Source organism: Adiantum capillus-veneris, chromosome 5, assembly GCF_014529385.1.
Source record: "Adiantum capillus-veneris isolate H3 chromosome 5, ASM1452938v2, whole genome shotgun sequence".
In the NCBI taxonomy this organism is placed as follows: Eukaryota; Viridiplantae; Streptophyta; class Polypodiopsida; order Polypodiales; family Pteridaceae; genus Adiantum; species Adiantum capillus-veneris.
The window spans coordinates 73,161,735-73,177,461 of NC_140935.1; the positions used below are offsets into that span (position 1 = coordinate 73,161,735).

The window sequence follows — 15,727 nt, forward strand, 5'->3', positions numbered from 1 at the left end:
CCTAGGGAGGGGAAAAATTCCCTGGCGGTCCTAAGTGTGTTCACACACATCACTACCACATGTATATAGTAACAAATCCCCTCTAGAGTGATGCGGTGAATGAGAGCTGGCACATAGAGTAAAGGGAAGTGCCATGCCCTGAGGACATGATCAGTCCACAAAGGGGAGTAAGCCCAAAGCTTTGTGGAAAGCTTCAAACTTCTCACAAGACAATGCCTTTGTGAAAAGATCTGCAAGGTTCTCCTGTGTTGGCACATAAGCCTATTGTATAAAAGACATCAAAGGCTCAAGTTTTCCTCTACATGAGACCTATCTAACTCTTCCAAAAGGGTCTTTGTTTTTGGGACTTATCCTTTAGGGAGGTTCATAGACTACGAAGAAGGCTCCTAAACGTGAACAAGGCAATGAATTGTGTTGTGTGCGCTTATTATTATGTTCTAGATATGATAAGCATACATAATACATTGTTTAGTTTTTTTTAAAAAATCTCATAATACTGTTAAGCATTCTTTTTTTCATACAAACAATTTTTATCAATGCTCAAATCTCCCATGGAAACAAAGCCTCCATGGTAGCTCGGTCAATTGTTTGTCTTCTATGGGAACCAAAATAGTGTAAAATTTCTTCGGTTTATTCTGTGTAAAGAAAGAAATAACCTTCTTCATCATTTGTTTTTGCGCCATGTTAAATAAGACATAGATACAAGAAAAACAATTCAAAATAACATTTACAACTTCAACTGGCCCATTTGCAAGACCAAATTGAGATTAGAAAGAAAGGGTGCATGCTACTGGTCTCTAGAATGCCTTATGACCGATGTTTGTCCTCTCAAAGCTTGGGAAAGAGAGAAGTGATGCCAAATCTTGCTGAAGTTAATTCTACAAATTTTTTTGTTCATAGAAACTATGTATTTATCCAATACTACAATATGGACAATCCCTTATGGAGCATATCATATTGGCTAACATGCAAATAATATATATAAATTAGTAAGATTCTCTCTATCCCCTCTGTAACATTTAATGGCCTATTAACTTGTGTGTAGCGGAAAATAGCATGAACATGGTGAGCATTTCATGAGAATAGATTCCTAATGAGATTAACAAGAGTGCTTGGGTGGAGAGAGCAACAAAAAGCATAACACCTAGTTAGATAGCATGAATAATACTTCAAAAGAGAGAGAAATTAAGCAATTGACAACAGCTGAGGATCGGATTTGCATGGAGCCGGTCCCCCCTCCAAAAGGCTTTGTATTATGGTTTCTCCCATCAAGAGAGACATTTTACAATACAATTTCTTGTGTTCCTTCAATACTAGCTAGTGCAATGAAGATGGAAACTTCATGCACTACGCAAAACACTTATCAAACACAACATCAATTTCCTCACGGTCTCAAACCCAAGACCTCACACACCTTCGAAGATGGTGAGAGCTAGCGGGGTATGAGAGTAGATTGAGAGGAAGAAGGAGTATTCTTACGAGAAATATGTACATCTCCTCACATAATCACTCATATTAGCATGGCTTAGCTTAGTAATTAGCATGGTAGAGGAGATGAGCATGCATTGAAGCTTGGCTCTTGGTTGGATTTGCATCACAAAGCCAAGAGTTGTTGGTGTAGGCCTTCCTTCTCACAGCTTGGAGTAGGTGATAAGCTTTCCATTAAAGCTTGAGAAGGAGAGAGAGTCTTCTTTACTTCACACATGAGATTGTGTGAGTGATAATTCCTTGCCAAAAATCAGCCCCCTCTCTCTCTTGGGTCGACCCCTCTTGCTATTTGCTCTTGCTAGCATCCTATTGGACCTCCCCAGGCTTAGCCAATGGTAATTAAGCAGCATAAGTGATAGCTTTCTGACATGTGTCCCCCTTTCCCCTTTTGTGAGAGCTTTATGTAATTATTTAATTCAACTAAACTCTCATTGGACCCCTTTGCCTCATGGCCAATAGGAATCAGGCAAGCCATTGGGCTGCTGAATGCTCATTGGTCCCCTTGGGAGACTGTCCAATAGTCTTCTAGAGAGCTTAATTCTTATTGGTTCTTTTATTAAGTGTTTATAAATTAATTAAACTAGATTTACTCTAGCCTAATTCTCATTGGTCCACCTCCAAGGCCATCCAATAGGAATTGGGTACACCTTGTGGGCATCTGGGCTAGGGAGCTGACATGTGTCCCTCATTCCCTTTGTGTAAAGGGAGCTTGTGTGTGTGTGTGTGTGTGTGTGTGTGTGTGTGTGTGTGTGTGTGTGTGTGTGAGTTTCTCTCTCATCTCCTACTTGCAAGGCTCGCCCCCTCCTATGTAGGGATAGACAAAGACTTTTTGTGACACACCCTAAGCATCCAATTTCCCTAGTGTTTGGCCTTTGGACACAACCTTTGAATTTTGGAACCTTAGCATTTTGGAAGTCTTAATGGGCTGAACCTTAGGGTCTTTTAAGCCCATTGTTGCACATTGCTCTTTTGCAGATGCCCCCCCCTGTGGATCCCTATTTTCCCTCCTTTGGATCCCTACTGTGGCCCGGTCTGCTAGCTTAACCAATATTCTAGCTTTTTCTCCCCTGGCACTTCCCCATATTAAATGATCAATTTAACATGAGAAAATCATTTAGGAGAATTAGATATTGATTATTATGACACCCTCCTCTTTCTCCGTTTTCCTTTTCACCTCTCTACTTGCCCCCCCCCCCCGCCACCCATTTCCCAAGGGCCATCTCCTCCCTTGCATCCTCTCACTCGAGCTCTCTTCAATAATAGCCATCGACTACCAATCACAATAGCTCTCTCACCTTCACGACGTCTCACCAATAACGACCTTTTCTCCCATGCACAAAAACCACATCAACCTTCTACAACATCCCTAAACTAGCAATCTATCATGCACAACAGTTGTTGCCTTGACAAACTCTAGCGTAAGCTGTCAAGACTATGCCATCAGTCCACTGCTTTTCAAGAAGCAAGTTGAGTGAGAGAGAGAGAGAGAGAGAGAGAGAGAGAGAGAGAGAGAGAGAGAGAGAGAGAGAGAGAGAGAGAGAGAGAGAGAGCACTTGTAGAGATGCTCGCTATTTTTGCTTTTTAAACTATTGGGGCACACATACTGGAGATACTACCTACATATATAATGGCTAATCTTTAAACTTATTGGTAGAAATCTTTAGGAGGTTCTTCCTTAAGAGGGTCACCATCTAATGCTCTTTCTGTAGCCAGTGGAGCCTACATATATTTGATGGTGTACACCATATGGGTCCAGTGTGGATCTACTCATTGAGCTGATCGTTAAATGTATAAAAAATGCACCTTGTGGCTCCTCTGCTCCTGCACGAGACATACAAAGTAGCACTTCTGCCATGCCCTTCCTCTGCCCCCCGCCCTACACATGCAAGGCGAAGGAAATTTTGCCGCTTTTGTTAAACCTCTTTCCCTCCTTTGCTATAATCTCACAATTTTGACGTTTAAGGTTGTTTGTGTTTAATGGCATCTTTTGGAGATTCCTGTTAATTGGTATTTTCCAAATTCGTTGGTACATAGTGGATAAAAATAAATTTGATCCCATGTGTATGTAGCCACGATTATGAGAAAACCTTTTCGAGCTGAATCTTGGCAGATGTTGTAAAGGAAAAAGGGGAGGGGATAATGCGCTGAGTATTTTTTATATTAACAAAGGGATACCCGGTAGGCATCGAAACCCACTAAGCAATTTGGTTATCTCAGCAACAATGCATAGAGATTTTCTGTTTGGTATGCACCTACAAGGGTAGGTTGCAGAAATACCGTTTGGTTACTTGCCTAAAGACTTTTTGATTAGTATGCACCTATAAGGGTAGGTTGTGGAGCAGAATGGTGTCTGCAAAGATTTTGGCTAATATAATAAAGTTGGATCCAAATATGTGCCAACGTTCTTTTAAAAAGAAACATAGGCAAATTTTTGATAGATGCCGATGATGGAGTTGCAAGAAAAGAAAAGGTCGATGATGGCGTCCATTGAATGAGCGCTTGCATGTGGCAAGTGCAACAAGGTCATTGACAGATGCGTCTGTAGGGGGGTGAGTGGCCTGTGCTCCTTGGTTGGGGAGCATAGGCTAGGACAAGCGTAAAGGGGTGAGCTGCCTCCCAATCGCATGAAACGATTCGTGTGGGCTGGTTTGCACAACATTAGAGGTTGTCATCCTTGATGCATTGGGTTCAAAACATGCTCGCTATTGGTGATTTTGCTCGCCATTGTAGACGAAGCACAAGGATTTGGAGGAATATGTGTAGATTCGTACGAATAAAATAAAGAAGCTGCCAAATATGTCCCCCGCGTGATTACTTGATAGCCTTTTCCCAATAGGGATCAACGATGTGCACGTAAGTGTTACATTCAAGGCCATCCGATGGGCAAGGGGAATAATTTAAGAATCTAAGGAATCTTTGGGGCCTTGGAAAGACAAAAACGCCACACGAGTGGGGCACTAATGTTTGAATTCACCGCCTTGAGCTCGTTGATCCAATGCCTTATCATTAAGCTATTCGTTGCGACTTGAAAGGTGATGCTTAAATTCGTTTCTGTTGATCACACAGGGATAACACAGGGATCCCATTTGGATCACACCGCATGTGTAGCTCACATGGCAATCACCTTATGATAATAGGAAAATCACACTCTGATCACATCATATGATGATCACAACCGATCGCATTCGTGATCGGATGGCAAAGATGAGCGTCGTCCGTGCCCTTTGATAGGGCCTCAATTACTTATGAGGGTATGTGCCTACGATTCACCTCTACCTTCTACCTTTCGTATAATAGGCCAATGGCTATACCTTCCACGTGTATGCCCCATAATAGCGCAAGCGTCTACGCTCAGTCTCACTTCTCCATGTGATGAGTATCCCGGCAACCCGTGCTGGAGGTGCGACTGCGTCTGCCTTCTCCACTACCTTCCGTGGCAGCTGCTCTATCTGGCAGGGAGAATATACTACTCAATGTTTAAGAAGCAGAAGATGGATGTGCTCTTTGGGAACATCAGTACCTCAAACAGTCTCTCCTTCGTCTCTAAGCCAATGCAAGTCCATCAAGAGAAAGGTTGCTCTGTGGGTTGGCTATGTGGGTACCGATTACAAAGGCAAGTGCAAACTTTTGAGTTCTGAGAAAACAGCATTGAAGTAAAATTTGTAGGAGGCTCATCTAAGTCGGCTCTCCATAGCCATAGCCAATTGCGATCAATGTGGAACATTCATAGGGAGGAAAAGGGTACAAAATTGGAATTGTTCTATGGCTAGTTGTCAGAAATGCATATGCTCCTTTTGAAAGGACATCCTTATTGTCTATTTCTCAATTATTATGAATTTAGGGTGGACAATGGCGTTGAACCATCCTTAGCGGCGTCATAAGTAACAATAACTCACTGCATATCAAATGCGAATTGAGTGCACTATTCATGAATTTTTTTTTGCATGCAAGCAGCTTGGTGCTTGTGGGAGCACAAGCAAGGCCATGTGTGTTTCACCACCTGACTATGTCAGGAGCCCTTTTGTTGATACATACTTACCAGAATATTTGCAAGTACCATATTTTGATTGTTGGGAGTCTAATGTTGCAAACAGCTCTGTCATTAATTTGATTGTGTCTTGGAGATGCTTGACAATGAGGACCTCTCTTTCAATGTGACTCTTCTCATAACGTCCCCTTCATAGGAGTGAATTATGGATAGGGGTACCTCTTGGAACGTATCTCCATGGGATGAAGGTTTTTGAAAATTTTGCCCTCAGCTTAGGAAGTTCTTTGGGGTTGTTTTTCTTATTGGAGTTGGTGACCTGAGTTTGTTCTCTTGTTGTACAAAGGGATGCGATTTCTCATCGGAGGTTTTGTATATACCAGACCGTTGGTACCATTCTTACCGAGTGAACACGAGTTGTAAGTTGGGTCTTGTTGTAGGAGAGCAAACTTATAGCAAGATGGTTGGGTGAGGATCATCAAGTCAACGGATGGGCTTTTGTGTTTTCGCTTGAGAAATCTTATCTAGGAAATTAAATGGGGCTGTAGACATGTTGTGATACATTAGCACAGGCTTTTGGGGCATGAAATGGGAGGATTGCAACATATTTTAAGTGAGCAAGATCTTTGTGACATGGTACATGGAGTATTTGCAAAAGGTTATTGGGATGTTTCCATGAAAACTCATTGTGATGTGTGTGAACACACTTAGGACTGCGGGGGCATTTTTCCCTCACTAAAGGGTTTTTTTTCCTGTGCATTGTATATATGCCCATTCATGCTAGGGCTAACTTATCTTTCCATTGTGCACTAAGCAATAGACTCTCTATTGTGTGCCTTGAGCTTCTTCATCTTCTCCAAGCTGTGTGTTTTTCCGTGCAACCCTATTTTTAACAATTGATATCAGAGCAGGTTGCGTCCTCTTGGGCATAGTCGTCAGCGTCGCAAGCGCTTCCCTGCTCATTTTTTCCGATTTGGGTGAGCTTTGGTGAGCGCTATCAAGTTGACAAATACTTGTATTTGTTGACGTGCTGACGCTCACCAAAGCTCACCCAAATTTGGTTTGCTCAGAATTTTCATTTGGGCTCATTTCGGCCTCCATTTCCACTATAGGTAGTACTGCGCAGGCAATTTCGTACTTTTGTGCAGGTTTTCTATCAGTGCAATTTTCTAGAGAACAAGTCCCTTACAGTCTTCTTTGGGTTGTGCTATATAGCACGTGCTGGTCCTACTTCATTTTTCCTCTTTCTGGGTAGTTTTCACATCAAGTGCAGTCACTCGCTATGGCTGACAACAACAAATATGTTTTCAAGATGTTTTGCTGTTGAGGATAAATTGGATGGGGACAACTACCTAATGTGGGTTTACATGATGCAACATGTTCTTGTGTCAAAGGGTGGTTGGAATGTTGTCTTGGGCATTGATGAACGTCTGTCTTATGTGGATATAGGTTCTGTTGAGGATGCTGCAGGTTTTGGTGGCAGGATTGCTGTTGCTAGAGCTGTTTTGCCTATGAATGAGCAATCTCGTTGGGACGTTAGAGATGCGCAGGCTCATGCATTGATTGCATTATGTGTGAAGTGCACTTTCGCTCCTCACATTCGCTCAACTAAATCAACAAAAGAGACTTGGGATATTTTGGCTGGTCTTTATGCAAGTCGCAATGAAACTAAAATTGCATTGCTGCATAAAGAGTTGGAGTCGAAGATTATGCATGAGGAAGATGACATGGACACTTTCCTTGGTGGTATCAAGGATATTAATGAGCAACTCATTTGTGCAGGTGAAGTCATTTTTGACGTTCACTTGTGTAGACTGTTCTTGATGCCTACCAATGCTTAGCTATGCATAAAATCTGTTGATCTGAGAGATTGCAAAGTGAATATCCAGCCTCGTGTTGCATACATAAATGAGGCATCCAACAAAGGTAAAGAGTGACATATGTAGGATCACCAGCATCATGAAGACTCAATTTTAAACCTGTTTCCATGGGAGTGGCAATAGGTTCGCAATCCTCAAGTCCAAACTTACATAGCAATGTCTCTATGTAACTTTTCAGAAACAAGGCAATACCACCATCACATTGCTTAAACTGTATACCCAAGTAATGATGCAACATCCCCAAATCTTTCATCTTGAAAGTAGCATTCAAATCAGCCTTAAATTCAGCTGTATGTCTTTCATTTGGTCTAGTGATCAGCAAATCATCCTCGTAGAGAACCACAATGAGAAGTACATCACCCTCATGCTTTACATACAATGTGCTTTCTGTTGGACTGTTATACAAAAGCCTCGTTTGACCAAATGAGTGTCAGCCTTCTCATACCAAGCACGAGGAGATTGCTTCAATTCATAGAAAGCTTTCTTACATCTGCACACTTTATCCTCTTATCCTTTCTTGACAAAACCGCAAGGCTGCGTTACATAAACTTCCTCAAATATGTCACCATTCAAGAAAGCAGTAACAATGTCGGATTGATGTACATCCCAACCAAAATGAGCTGCCAATGCACATAGAAAACGCAAAGTAGTCATACGACAAGTGGGAGCAAAAGTCTCCATAATCTATGCCTTTTTGTTGTTCATAACTCTTTGCAACAAGTTGAGCCTTATAGTGACCAATCTCACCATCCGGCTTGCGTTTCAACTTGTAAACCCACTTCATACCAATGGGCTTTTTGCCAGGAGGCTTTTGAACATAGTGGTACTGTATCTCAATGTGCTTTGTCCGAGCATGGAAGATAGGGTTCTTGGCAATAGCTATGCAACTTTGATTGCCGTACAAATGACGTGTAGTAGCAGTCTGGGGAAAACACAATTCTCTTAGTAATCTGCATAGTCATATGGCCTTACAAGCAGCAAAGCAAGGCGCTTTGTACTCTGCCTCTGTGGAAGATAGCGCAATGGTGGGTTGCCGCTTATTGCTCCATGATATAGGTCCTGAGCTGAGTGTGAAAACTACTCCTGTAGTAGAGCGTCGTGTATCTGGATTTCTTGCCCAATCTGAATCGCACCAACCAAGCAGGGTGCAACCCTTGGAACGCCCATAGAACACACCATGGTTGCAACGTTCCAAGGGTGCAACCCTTGGAACGCCCATAGAACACACCATGGTCCAAGGTGCCGTTGATGTACTGCAAAGTACACTGAACACAGTGCCAATGTCGGTGACGAGGTTGGGTGTTGAAGGAACCGAGGACAGAAACTGTGTGGCAGATGTCTGGTCGGGAATAAGTAAGACAAACAAGGCAGCCAACAACATTCCTGTATTGCTGCAGGTCAATCCATGGGGAAGGATCATGAATCGATATGTTCTCCCCGGGCTCAAGAGGAGTGCCGACAGGTCTACAACCTGTCATTTGGACTCTCTCCAAGATAGCCTTTGCATACTTCCAGTGAGAAAAGAAGATGCCATTTGGTGTCTGGTACATCTCGAATCCTAGAAGATAGTGAAGAAGCCCAAGATCAGTCATCTAGAAACGTGTCTCCATAGCTTGCATTATTGACTTGATCTTGCTTGTCCATGAGCCTGTGAAAATGAGATCATCCACATAGACATTCACTATTGCAACTAAAGAGAGAGTCAGCATAACAGTTGGAATCTGATGAGGTACGCCGTAACCCCAACTTCACAAGAAACTGGTCTAGTGTGAGGTACCAATGTCGTCCAACCTTCTTTAGTCCATACAATGCTTTCCACAACTGATAAACCCAGTCCTCCTTGCCTAGTAGTCGAAAACTAGGAGGTTGCTCCACATAAACATCTTTATCCAGATCTTCGTTCAGAAACGCACCTTTAACATCCATCTGGAAGATAGGCCAACCAAAGTTGGCTGCGAGTGCAAACAATGTATGGTAGTCATGCGAGCGGTGGGAGCAAAGGTCTCGTCAAAGTGCGCGCCTGGTCTTTGTGTGAAGCCCCGAGCAACAAGTCTTGCCTTGTGTTTGTCGAGGGAACCATTGGCCTTGTACTTTGTCTTGAAAATCCATTTCGTAGAAACCACCTTCCACTTGTTGGACGTGGGAACTAAGGTCTAGGTTTTATTCCGCCCACCAGCTCCGTCAGCATGGCACACTTCCAGCAATCATTTCTACTGAGGAAGGCTCAACTGGTGAAGCCTGAATTTGGGACATGAGCGCAAAGTTCACAAACTCTGTGCCATCATAAACCTGCCTCTCCTTGAGGCGCGCAGAACGTTGAGGTTGTCCAGGTTTTGACGGTGCTGGTAACTCCGTGACTCCAGAGGAAGAAACCGTAGTGTACAAGCAACCAGGTACTAACTTCTCCTTGCGAGGTGGGATTGCCTCCACCGCAGGAGAACCATCATCCTCATCAGGATCGGAATCCGACAAGGCATGATCGGGTGAAGTAACTGGCTGCTGTGTAGAGGGTACAGGGACGGGTAGGGGTGGGATTAGGTGTGGGAGGTGGAGGAGGAGGAGGTAGGGAAGGTATAGGCTTGGATGCTGCCCCCTCTGCAGGTGTGCTGAAAGACTTCATGAAAGTCACATCACGGCTAACTGTGGTGGTCTTGCCGTCAGGATCATAAAGCTAGTATCCGTCAGACTGCAGTGGATAGCCTAGGAAGATGAGCTTCTTCGACTTGAAGTCTAACTTCTGTCACTTCTCCTTAGACACATGGACAAAGGCCGGACACCCAAAAACTTGAAAGTGTGAGACCGAGGGCTTGCGCCTGTAGTAAGCCTGATAGGGAGTCATGTCCTGCAAAGCATGAGTAGGAGAACGGTTTTGGATGTAAACCTCCGTGTTGCATGCCTCCGCCCTGTAAATCCGAGGTAAAGAAGCATGTGCTAGCATTGCACGAGCCATCTCCATGATAATCCGATTCTTCCGCTCAACAACTCCGTTCTGGGAAGGAGTGTAAGGAGTAGTCAGTTGGTGTTGGATGCCCTCTGACTTTCACCATTGTGCAAAGACCGTTGCAGTGAACTCACCCTCTCTGTCGGAGCGAAAACATATGATGTGCAAGTCCTTCTCCTTTTCGACCATCATCTTCCAATTTTGAATGAAACTGAAAGCCTCCGACTTGAGCTTTGAGAACGCAGCCCAAGTGTACCTGCTACAATTATCCACGAGCACAAGCATATACTATGAGCTAGAAAATGAAGAAGTGCTCATCGGGCCACATAGATCAATGTGAATAAGTGCAAGTGGTGCCGAAGCTCTGTTGGATGCCTGCTTCAGAAAGGTAGCCTTGTGTTGCTTGCCTAAATGGCAAGCCTCGCACACGCCTTGTGAAGAGCGTATCACGGGTAAACCCTCTACGAGAGAGGTCCTAGCAGCTTGCTGGAGCTATTGAAATCATAAATGTCCAAATCGTGCATACCATAGAGAAGAAGACTCCGAGACAGAAGAGAAGTGAGGTGGTATAGAGATCCATTGCGTTCACCGCGTGCAAGAACAGGACCTATAGTAGAAATAGCAATCGTCACCTTGCCACTCCCAAAGTGTATGTCAGCTTTCTGAGAGTCCAAACTCGACACAGAGAGGAGGTTGAAGGCCATGTCCGGAACGTAGAGCGCCTCCATTGAACTGAACGAGGTCTCCTCAAACTGGTCAAGAATCAGTCTCCACAATGGATGTGCATGCTCCTCTTTGGAAACTTCCTTCATGAAGCGGTCCGAGAGGTTCATCATAAGGAAGGTGAAGACTCGTATGTCCCGATCCACCCCACTCGTCGATCTGATCCTGAGTGGCGGTGGGAAGGGTAGGTTGAGTAGGCGAATTGATGAAATCATTCAACCATTCCCAGAGTCGATGGTAGGCAATGATTGTGCGTACTCGTATCCTCCATATAGCATAATTGTGTAGATCCAACTTCTTCTCCTCAATAAACTGTGTGAGGGCATAGTTGGATGTTGTGTTGGCAGATGACGACGTAGCCGTAGAAGTGGAAGTCGTCGTTGTCGTGGTGGACGTAGGGGCGTCTTCTGGGATTGTTGTCCCTTCTGCTTCGGAGTCGACATGTCGCGTGCTCAATAAATGGTCCCAAGGGTCAATGGATAAGATCTCAAGTCGCCGTAGAGGATACCATGGCAAGAGGCAAGTAACACAAAAGGGCATGAGGGGCTGAAAATCGCTGTAAAAAAGAAAATTCAGCGTGCTTGTAGTTGCCGGATCGGTACCGGAACATCTAAACCGCGTCCTTCAACGATTCCCAATGTCGAGGGCCTTGGAAAAGGCTGAAAACAGAGAAAAACAGCAGGTAGATATTGTCCAGAAATGCCAATTTCTTGCTAATACCTGACCAAAGTGTGGGTCTGCAGGTTCCAGGGCCCAGGCGATGCTCTCGTGGAATGCAAAGGCTGAGCGTTTTCAGAAAAACGTAGCAACTTTACAAAAAATGCGCTTTGTCCATTCGCAGGACATCGGCGACAGCAGATCAGTTTTCAGCCCTAGCGTTTTTGATTTGCAGATCACACCCTAGGGTTTTGCAGATTCTCCGCGACGGAACCTCAAGAACCATCAGCGTTTTCAGTTTTCAGCCCTTAGACACCGCAGATTAAGTCCCGAACCTCGCAGATCTCACCTTCCCACAGCAGTTCCTCGCTGCACAGTCAGTTTCCGCAAGGTTTACAGTTTCAGCCGGAAAACGCAGATTTCAGCATCTGCGTTTTCAGCGCGCCGTCGTCGCATCGTCGTCATCGACATCGTCCCCAACATAGAGTCAGAATTCAGCAGATAAAGATTTGCAGTTTTCAGCCATTAACATTTTTAGATTTCAGCCCGTCTCGTCGTCGTCCTTATCGTCGTCGACATCGTTGGCAAGTCTAGGCATTGTAGAGATTTGTGCCATCATAAGTAGACCGCTCTCGACATAGAGAGTGGGGCCTTCGGAGGAGGGTTTTACGTCGTTTCTGGTGTCGTATTTCTCTTCTCTCTCTATCTCTCAGTCTCATACATTTGCACGCACAGTGTCCATTCACTTTGTTTGTGGTCATAGCACTCTCTCATTAAGAACGGAAGGCTCTCCCTTCCATAAGAACAAAAAGGAACTTTGAGCACAATATGGAACACTCATCTTGAGAAAGAACAACATTCATTCCGCTGCACCTAACAATGGTCCTAGATGCTGAGATGCTGATGGGATCTTAATACAGATGCTTGAATCTAAGAGGCTAATGGTTGAAATGCAAAAAGGCTAGTGGAACCGACAAGATTTGCAACTATTGACGAGGGTATGGCTGATTTGCTATGGCCGACAGCGAGGGTAGGTTGAAAATTGAAAAAATGCTGACTGATCTGAGGGCTGAATCTGAAACGTTGGAGTGATTGCTAGATCTGCGATGGTACGACGAGGTTATGGATGAAAACTGCTAATGATAGGCCTGAGTTGGTACTGCGGACTGAATCGGGTACTGTAGGCTGATGCTAGGCAAAAACGCCCAGGTTGTTGGAGGTGATGGTGGAAAACCCTAGCATGCCGAGGTACTGTAGGTACTTGGTGCTTGTACTGAGGGTACTGAGTTATTCTTGAGAAGTGACCCGGGGGTCACATTTATAGGTAAGTAATACTGGGTCGGTATAGCAGGGCTACTGTGTCACTGGCACAAGACGGCTAGTTAGTTACAATTGGTCTGGAGTTCACACTTGACCAACTCACCTGGGTAGTGACACATGGCAGTGATACAGGTGGTGGTCTAGTGGACACCGTGGCTAGATCACCACCACCGCAATTTGGAGATAGACTTAGCTGGATTGGGATATTTTGCTAGTCGTTGGTGGCGCTTTATGATATACATATGTGTGGCTGGTTCCAGTGTGGTACACCATATCATCATCCACTTTCTATGGTCTTGAGTCTTGAGTTTGAGTCCAACACCAGACACTTGCATTCTTCTTGCACATTGGAGCCTCGACACCCATTGTACCTGTGAGTCTTGGGCTTGGAGGTGAGTGTGCTGCGAGTCAGAGTGTATATGGTTCTATGTCTGAGTCTGTTGTTGTGCTTTGTGTTGTTGTTCCATCGTTGTGTGATGTTTTCTTCCATGTTGGAGTGAGGTTTCACGCAAATTGCATTGAGGAGCACCCATTGTAGAGAGCATGGCCACTTTCCTTGCTACAGTCAGGCAAGGTTCAATAAAATACCATGACTTGGCTAAAATGTCACTTATTAGTAAGTATAAACTCATTTATAAGAGGTGCTTCACACGTAGGTAAATACCTAGGCTGGGTACTAATGCTTCTATACGGGAACCTCCCCAATGCCTACACCTAGCAAACACTGGCTGTGCTCATGTGCAATCAGAGGGTAAGCAACTATGCTAAAGTGCCTGGGCATGCAGGTCTTGTGTACAAGCTCATAAGGGTGCCATAACACTTTGTAGGCTGTCCTAAACCCTTGAAGTAGGAGTTAGCTTGTCCACATGCACATAGGGTTAGATGTGCACGTTGCTGGGTGTAGAGGCCCCTATTTTCTCCCTTTATGTAAAAGCTCACATTTGCTAACTCACACCACTAACACGGTGTGTGAACACACCGCTAACCCTTGCTGCGCTACCAACAAACTGGTACCAGAGCGCAGCTTCGCGCGCTTTGACACACACCAGAGCCGGCGAAAGGTCAAAATGCTGCCCAAGCAGGTGTTTTTCAGTGCATAGCAGGTCAAGCCCTCTCATGCAAGATATGTCAGGACCCAATTCACACGGAAATTTCAGCCTCAGCTTTATTCTTCCACAACAACAGAATTTGCGTCAGAAATTATAGCTTTTGTGCATAAAAGCTTCACAGAAATTGGGGCTTCCATGTACAAGTGAAATTGCACTCGTCGAAGTCAATTTTATTGACATTCGTGCACAATTGAATTGGGAAAATTTGGGGATTTTGCAAAATTTGCTGAAATTTTGCTTAAGGGATCATGTATTAGTGCATAATTTCAGAATTTTGGCAAAATTGACGTGTGTAATACACTTTGGGGACATTACTGGTGCAAAATTTTGTATGGTAAATTGTGGTTTTACCTCCCACCTGTGAGATTTTGGAAAAATTGCAGAGATTTGTTGTTGATTCACATCAGATTATGGGTTTCAAAAACCCTCTGAATAAATCTAATTTAGTCTTCACTACTTTATAAATCAATTGCAAATTATGCCCTCTTTTAGTAAGGCTAGATAACATTTGGCTTAAGTAGACAATCAGAAGCAAGTTAACCAGCTCCTAGTTGTTCTAACTGCTACTTGGAGTCATGGACAGCATATTGCTTTGAACTGATTGAACTACCAAAGTGGGTGCTTGCCAGCTTTTTTGCCACCAGTGTTAGGTGACATTTTTCTGGGCACCAAAATTGTCATACATTGGGTCCATCACTTTGATCTTCAACCTCAGTTTTGTTTGCTCTCAGCCATAGAATTGGGAATCTCAGAAAAAACTGAATATGGACATGTATTGAAAATTCTTTGAAAAACGCCACACAAAGGAGAATCAATAATGAACGCAACCATGACTTAAGTATAAGAGGCATCATTGTCTGACTTGTATCTGCTGTGATGTTTGCCCCTTTGCTTTCTCCCCCATGAAAGTGGTGAAGAAGGTAGAATTGGTTTTTGGCTGTATTGCAGTAAAATTCAATGCCGATATGAGGCATTAGGACATTTCATTATTTTTGTTTCTATCTTGAACAAAATGGAGAACTTTGAACTTTTCTTACTTGCTGGTAAAGGGACTGCACAGTGCTTGCTCATCAACCTCAAAGTTTGGCTGCTGAATATTTGTACAACCGATGGAAGCTGGCATTATATAGTTAATGATATTGCAGTCTGCTAAATTCTGTTCTTTTTGAGCTTATACGCTTCTTCTTTTGGCAGGTATGATATGGCACGATTCGATATTTTTTATTGATTTGCAGGGGATGCTAGCCTTGATAGGAAGGGGGGAACTTTTACATGCCTGTTCTGTTAGTTCTAGAGGAGAAATCAAATAGGCCAGACCAAAAACTGCTACAACAAGCCTTACTTTTTTCTTTTGGAGAGCTTGTTAGAAGAGCAACGTTGATATTTACACTTAAAATTTTCGGTCGGAAGTGATGTTTCAAACTCATTCTCTAGCTGGCATTGGCTGAGTTTTGCTGCAAGAATCAGATATATCTACATGTCTTCAAACGTGTCTTAAGATTTTTTACAAGCATCAAACCCATACCGCCCCACTGATGGTTAAGTTCCACTTTGAGTTTTCAAGCGCATGAGTAGAAATCATTTGTTACTACAATGAAAATATTGTTTGATTGGTTATGGTTTT

The 15,727-nt window shown here is 43.7% G+C and overlaps 1 protein-coding gene across 1 annotated transcript in view; it reads left to right on the top strand.

Annotated features, from left to right (window-relative positions):
• The first annotated feature begins 4,769 nt into the window (after positions 1-4,769).
• LOC147457519 (Pseudouridine synthase family protein) overlaps positions 4,770-15,727 on the top strand; it is a 113,749-nt gene continuing 102,791 nt past the window's right edge. The window contains exon 1 of the mRNA XM_086512379.1: positions 4,770-5,101. Within this exon, the coding sequence (XP_086368505.1) occupies positions 4,861-5,101 (241 nt within the window). The 5' untranslated portion in view covers positions 4,770-4,860. The remainder of the gene's footprint in view (positions 5,102-15,727) is intronic.